Source organism: Ailuropoda melanoleuca, chromosome 4 (genome assembly GCF_002007445.2).
Source record: "Ailuropoda melanoleuca isolate Jingjing chromosome 4, ASM200744v2, whole genome shotgun sequence".
In the NCBI taxonomy this organism is placed as follows: Eukaryota; Metazoa; Chordata; class Mammalia; order Carnivora; family Ursidae; genus Ailuropoda; species Ailuropoda melanoleuca.
Window position 1 is genome coordinate 118,115,863 of NC_048221.1, and position 7,178 is coordinate 118,123,040.

Below are 7,178 nucleotides of genomic sequence, written 5' to 3' on the forward strand. Positions count from 1 at the left end.
AGCCTCTTCCCACTGAGTCACCGAGGCCAAACTACTCTGATGCCAGGACCTCCTTTCTAGGTCCCTGTCTGTGCCTCAGGATCTTCTTCGAGGTTAGAGGACAAAATCTCAGGTACGGTCCAGACTATGTAGGTCAGTGTGGTCATTTTTCTCCAAAAACGAGAGGATCCAAGAAAACCTTGAATACTGAAGACTTAAAACTGTGAGTCTTGAATGACACTTAACTACCTGCTGTAGGTGAGGTCATTTTGTTCTCATACCCATATTCTCTCCCATCTACTTTCTAATACTTCTTACTCTGATTTTGTCTCCAAAATCCCCTGCCTTATTTTCTGCAGAAGGTTTAGATGACTTCTGAAGTTACACGTACATCTCCTAGTCTGTCCCTCTAAGATCTTTTGTTTCTGATGTTCCATTGCAGCAATTCCTCCAGGAAATTATTTCAGCAAATGGGAAAGAGTCTCCAGATTGTGGGGATATGAACAGTTTAAATCAAAGTGTATCCAAGAGAAGCCTCAGGTTTGGAGGAAAGCAGCGGGGAAGGGAATCAAGAAGAAGGAGTCCAGACTAATTATTCATTGTCGACAAAGGAGCGTGTACAAGAGTCAAGGTTTTAAAGGGCAGTTAGTGGCACAGAGCAATGACTAATCATTCCTCATCCGCACACAATGAATCTTGGCTCATAGATATGATCTTGTTTTGATCCCTTCTACACTCCCATGAGGTAGCAAGGGCAGGTGTCACTGATACACAGTAGCAATTCACCAAGAATTCCTCTACACCCAGAACACTAAATCAGAATTTCTGGGGATAGGGTCATCAGTTTTTCAAGCTCCCCAAATCATATGCAGCCAAACAAACCAATCTGCTTGCTCAGAAAAGTGTGTCTGAAAATTTTATATGCTCAGAAACCATCTGGAAGGTCTTGGCACACAGGCCTGAGATTCTGCATTTCTCAATCTCTCTCAGGAAACAATTGGTCTGAGGACCACAGTCTGAGTGTCTGACTCCAGAAGATTTTCTCCAGAAAAATCCAGATACTTACACAGATTTCAGTGAATTTTTTTTAAAAAGATTTTATTTATTTGTCAGAGAGAGACAGAGAGAGCACAAGCAGGGGGAGCAGCAGGCAGAGGGAGAAGCAGGCTCTTCGCTGAGCAGGGATTCTGACATGGGACTTGATCCCATGACCCGGGGATCATGACCTGAGCCAAAGGGGATGCTTAACTGACTGAGCCACCCACGCATCTCAGATTTCAGTGAATTCTTATGTATGTGTATGTGTTGGGGGTGGGGGGCATCAAGATAGATTATCAGCATCCCGTTGACTATTCTGTGTCTGGTCACAAGATAGCAAAGCCTGCTCTAGTTATATTCAGGGGCACGGTAAAAAGAAAAATCCTCTTCATAAATGACTTGGGCAATAATTTCTTCCTCCATTGGTGGCCATCCTACACTCTTAAAGAGAGGGGAAAGTTGGTTAGAGGAATCTCACATTCCTGTGATGATTACAAATGTTTATCTGAAATGAAGGAACTCTTTCCCCCACGGTGTCTTCTGTCTTATCAGACTTTGGTTTATTCCTGCACTTTGCAGATGATTCCTCCCCTTAGAGTTTGCTCCTAATTGTGATTCCCCATCCCTGCGACACTGATCAATGATGGCCATTGTTCTCTTCTTACCAAAGATTTGAGCAATCACAGATGTTCCAGCACATACTTAAATCATTCCTATTTGAAAGGTGAAGAGAGTGTTAGGATCATAATATTTTAATGCTGGTATTAGAACAATTCCTAAATCCATGGTTCTGGTTTGTCTGCACAAGGAGAACACGGAACACTGACATACATGTTGTTTTCTTGCACTGATGACCCAAATGAAATATTCACGAGCCTCATTTTTAAGCATATCGATAGGGTTTGTCATTTCTGCCAATACGAAGACATTAAGATCTCCTAGTAAAATTTAAGTACATTTTAGAGTAGGAAAGTCTTCTGTATGTGAGAATACTAAGGTTAATTATGGTATTCTTTTGAACGTATATGCAGTTTTTTTTTAGAGGAATGTGGATGAAACTGTATAAAGCACCTTTGATATGTTTATGGGCTTGGTTTTCTACGTTTGTATTTAGTGGTCATTTTGACTAACATGACAGATTTCAAGAGCATAACTTCAAATTATGTAAGTTTCAATCAGATAGCCAGGTCTAGTGTTTCTGGAGCAGAGTTTGATTTTTATGACAAAAGAAGAGACTGCTATTGTTGGTATTTCAAAGTAAGCAGACTCATTCTGTGGATGGACTCTTGCTCAGGCAGTCGGAAAATACATGTATTAGTGTAACGGATTATATAACCAGTATAACAATCAGAATGTGCTCCATTATGCACCTGTCTCTTCATGGCCAATGAATTAGAACCACTGGCACAGAATCCTAAACCTGTGGTTCCGAGGACAATAGGCATTGAAAGTAGAATTGCGGTAACTACTGAAAGGAGCTAAAAAGAATTGTGCATTATTACAAAAAATAAAATGTTTTTTGGGGGGTGTGTACAACACTAGGTAAAAATAATGGGTAGGCAGACTTGGAAAACATTGTGGAAATGCATTCAAAACAACATGTGAGCTGGCCAGCAACATCCCAGAGCATATCCACTTCGTTGATAGTCTTGGTGCTTTTCAAATATCTGCGATTCCAACTATGCTAACATTTGGAATATAATTCAAGACCTGCTCCAACGAGTCATTTTATTTAAAATGCTTGTGCTGAGTTTTGGGGGATATCAATGTAATATATATATATAAACATATATAAACATCAGTTGAAAATGCTGAGAGGTCCGTTTTATGATGCTTGGGTGTTGTTTTAGATTTCTGTCACTGCTGCAACCAATTATCGCAAGTTTGTGGCTTGTGGAAACACACGTTTGTCCTCTTACAGTTCTACAGGTTGGAAGTGGATCCATGTTACTGGCTGGAAATCAAGGTGTCAAGAGAGTTATGCTTTCTGTAGGCTTTAGGGGAGAATGGTACATTCCCTCTTCCAGCTTCTAGAAGCTAGCCACATTCCTCGGCTCATACCCTCTTGCCTCTTCTTCTGCCTTCAAAGCCAGCAGGGAAAAGAAGTCTTTCTCACCTGAGTCTCACACTTCCCCCAGACTCTCCTTTTCTATCTCCCTCTTCCATGCTTGTGATTACACTGGGCCTACCTGGATAATCTCCCTATTAATGCTGCTTAACTTTACTTCCATCTGTGACCTTAATTTCTATTTGCCACATACAGCAACATATTCACAGGCTCTAGGGAAGAAGACAGGGACATCTTCAATATCCCATTATTCTTCCTACTACAGGTATTAGAAACCAAAGTCCTGTATTTCAGGAAAATGTTAAACGAGATTATTTGCTGGGTATCCCCATACATAGTTTCATTGTTTTTCTTTAAACTCAGATGCTTTTATGAAGCAAAAAAAATGGATCCTGAAACTCACTTTGACAATTGTGTGACTACAGCGGGAAATTAAGCAGGGACTAGAACCTCGAAAGCTGTTTTCCCTGTTCGTGTGGTATCTGTCTGTGATCTGTATCTGTACCGTTTGCCAGGGCTACTGTAACTAAGTACCACAGACTGGGCTGCTTAGACACAAATTAATTTTCTTATAATTCAGGAGGCTAGAAGTTTGAGATCAAGGCACTGCAGGGCTGATGTCTTCTGAGGCCTCTCTCCTTGGCTTGGGGATGGCAGTCTTCTCCCCGGCTCTTCATATGCTCTTTCTTCTGTATGTCCTCATCTCCTCTTCTTACAAGGACACCAGTCAAATTGGGTTAGGGCCCACCCCAAAACCTGCATTAAACCCTAATTACCTCTTTAAAGACCCTCTCTCCAAATACAGTCACATTCTGAGGTACTAGAGGGTTAGGACATCAACATATGAATCTTGGGGGTGGACACAATTCAGTCCCTAACAATATCCAACAGCTTTAATAATTAACTTGTAAAAGACTTTACATTACTGGAGAAACACTCGTAAAAATAAATGGGGGAGGGGGATACAACTTGTACACAAATACTCATTGACAGTTACTCTCAGGTAGAATATTTTTTTCTAAAAAAATGGTGATTTATTTTGCTTTAACATACAGTGGTAAATACGGTGGGATCATCAAGTTTTCTAAAATGTCGCTGGGCTTACTTTACACGATTACAATACTAACGTAAGCTCATTAGTTCTTCCATTTCAATGCAGGAAAGGATCCAATCGATGCCTACTAGCAGCTTGGCTAAGAACGGACATTGAAATCAGACAATACACCGTAAATATAAAGTACTTTCTTCCAAATGTGCATAAAAGTTTGGAACAAAAATCACTGCCTGCTCCACAGGACAGACAGTTTGGATTTTAAAAATGCTCCAGACCAGAAGTAACGTAACCGTGTGTAACAATACTTATAATACAGTTTAACAATATTTTATCAGAGACTTGTGCACTTGAGAATGAAAAAAAAAATCTGAAGAAAAACAGTAGCCAAGGAACTGCACAACCAAAAAATGAAAATTATATAAAATATTTCCACCACTATTTAAATGCCGAATTTAATCAAGCAATAGTAAAAACAAAACAAAAACATCATAATACAACCTTCTGTTTAAAATAATAGCACTGTTCCGCCTCTTTTCCACTGAATTTTACATATGAACAGACTATATATACTGGTTTTTCAGAGAAATGTCCATTTGGTCTGTCACACCAGTCAGGCTCCCACTGGATCCTCTCATCTTCCTTCCGAGGATACATAACTCCATGGTGTTTCCGTACTTCCGACATCCGGGGTTAGGTGCAATGTCTCAAGTATAATACATTTCTCTCTTCTCCTTTACACAGTGCAGAGTATATGGGCTTAGGTTATATAGATTCTCTTTTACTCCAGGTCACTGTCTTTTTCTAAATTCAAGGCGGTATTCAACGGAGTGCAGTAGTTGGGCTTGTCAGAAGGTACGTAGCCAGGCAGACACACACACTTGTAGGAGCCTTCAGTGTTGATGCACTTGGCATTCTTGCACAGAGACATCCGGTTGTTCAACTCATCGCATTCGTTTACATCTGCAATAAGCCAAACCATGCAGGTAAACAAGCTCTCCTATCACTCTGAGAGGAGATGTAACCAACCTACAGCTTACCTGAGGCATCGAGGCATCCGGCAGGGAACTCAGCCTGGTGGTGCTCTGCTCTCCCCCCAGTAAACTGGATAGTCTTTCTCACTACTGTCTGTTGCAATCTCATGCAAGATAAATACAACTTTCTAGATCTGAGAGGTTCTAGAATTTTCTTCCCTTTTAACACAACATGCACATGTGGCTGGCTTGACACCTCATAGTCAAAACTCAAGAAAGCTGGACAAACTTTCCTACTTCTAAATTCCCTTCTGCAGGTACAGAAAAACTGTTCAGATTTGTCGACAGGAATACACCGAAGTAAGAAGCAAACAAGTGAGCAGAGAGAGAGCCCTCGAGGCAGCCTTTGTAAAGGCTCGAGTTACCTTCTTAGGTTTCTTTCCACAGGAAAGAAATGCACTCGAAACACCTGTAATAATCCAGGTTTACCTCTTTTCCAGACCCACCACTGACGGAGACAAACAAAACTGAAGTGGGGAAGGGGATTGCTTCTGGAGGGAGCAGGAGAGCCACAGAAAATAGGAAAAACCTGGAATTCAAGGGCCAGACCCTGGAAGGTGGCACAGATCACATGAGGAAGACTAAAGGTATGCTTACCAGTCTTTTAAAAATAGAAGGGAGGGCCATGCGAGAGACAGAGGGAGAGGGAGTTGGAGGAAGAACGTTCTCCAGAATGATTACACCACATTTATGTTTTTTTCAGACATTTACACTCCCTTGTGCTGGTGTCAGGCACTGGGGGAAAACATTACTTACTGCAGAGTCAAAAGCTGAAGTTAGAAGAATCAAATCCATTACCTAGAACATTGTTCTTTCTTCCCGACCTACCACTATATAACATCTTAAATGAACTACCAGTGTTATTTTTTTAAATTGTGGTATAAAATATGCAGAACATAAAATTGGCCATTGTAATCACTTTTAAGTGGCTCATTCAGTACTCATGAAGTACATTCACACTGTTGTGCAACCATCACCGTCGTCCATCTCCAGAACTTCTCTCCTCTTTCCAAACTGACACTGCAGATTGATCTTAAATGTACTCAATTATATGAGATCTGTGGTCACAGGCAATGTTAGGACAAGAATAACTTGCCACAGGACACACATCATCCTTACCAACACAGGTCATCTTGGCCATGTCCAAGTGATACCCATCAAAGCAGTCACAGGTGTAACCCTCCTGCACCCTCACACAGCGGCCATTCTCACACCCATTGAGGATGCCACATTCTTCAGCCTGCAACTCCTCGAAGCTATTTAAAAAACCTGGAAAGGAGAAGACAGGAGCCAGGTTAGAAATCTGCAGCCTCTGCAACACCTGGGTGGCTCAGACGGTTGGGCAGCCAGCTCTTGATTTCGGCTCAGGTCATGATATCAGGGTCGTGGAATCAAGCCCTGCATTGGGCTCCGTGGTCAAGAAGGAGTCTGCTTGAAGATTCTCTCTCTCTCCCTCTGCTCCTCCCCTCTGCTTGCACTCTCTCTCTCTCTCAAAAAAAAATCTTAAAGAAATTTGCAGAAATTCCTTTTGCAGGATTTGCAGAATTCAGAATTTTGCAGAAATTGCAAAACAAAGAAATATGGTTCATCATATATTCATATTTCAGACACCTATTTCAGATGCATTAAAGTTAGCAGTAAAATTTCATGCTGAATATATCTGTATACAACATTAAGCATAGATATTAAAAACTTTGTATATATTGTGCGTGAGTAGCCTACATCTTGAATTCCGATATTCTGTATTACAATCACAAAAAATGATAAAGTATTGTTTTTTTCTCTTTCCCTTACTCAAGAGTGATAAACACCTTAGAAGTGTTTATCTAAAATCCCAAATTTCCTGATTTCTCAGTAGGGCAAATGGCAGAACAACGTTCAGGACGGAGCCAATGGAAGCCACTATCACAGTGCAGCAGACGTTTGCTCAGAAGATCCAAGAGAAATAAAAGATAAAATGAACTTATGGGACTTTATCAGGATAAAGAGCTTCTGCACAGCCAAGGAA

At 40.9% G+C, this 7,178-nt stretch overlaps 1 protein-coding gene across 5 annotated transcripts in view; it reads right to left on the minus strand.

The window, feature by feature from the left end:
- Window positions 1-4,094: 4,094 nt before the first annotated feature.
- LTBP1 (latent transforming growth factor beta binding protein 1) overlaps window positions 4,095-7,178 on the minus strand; it is a 229,319-nt gene continuing 226,235 nt past the window's right edge. For all 5 annotated transcript variants that reach the window (XM_034659662.1, XM_011229803.3, XM_011229802.3 and 2 more), the window contains 2 exons: window positions 6,290-6,439; window positions 4,095-5,099 (listed from right to left, as the gene is read on the minus strand). In XM_034659662.1, the coding sequence (XP_034515553.1) occupies window positions 4,918-5,099; window positions 6,290-6,439 (332 nt within the window). In that variant the 3' untranslated portion in view covers window positions 4,095-4,917. The remainder of the gene's footprint in view (window positions 5,100-6,289; window positions 6,440-7,178) is intronic.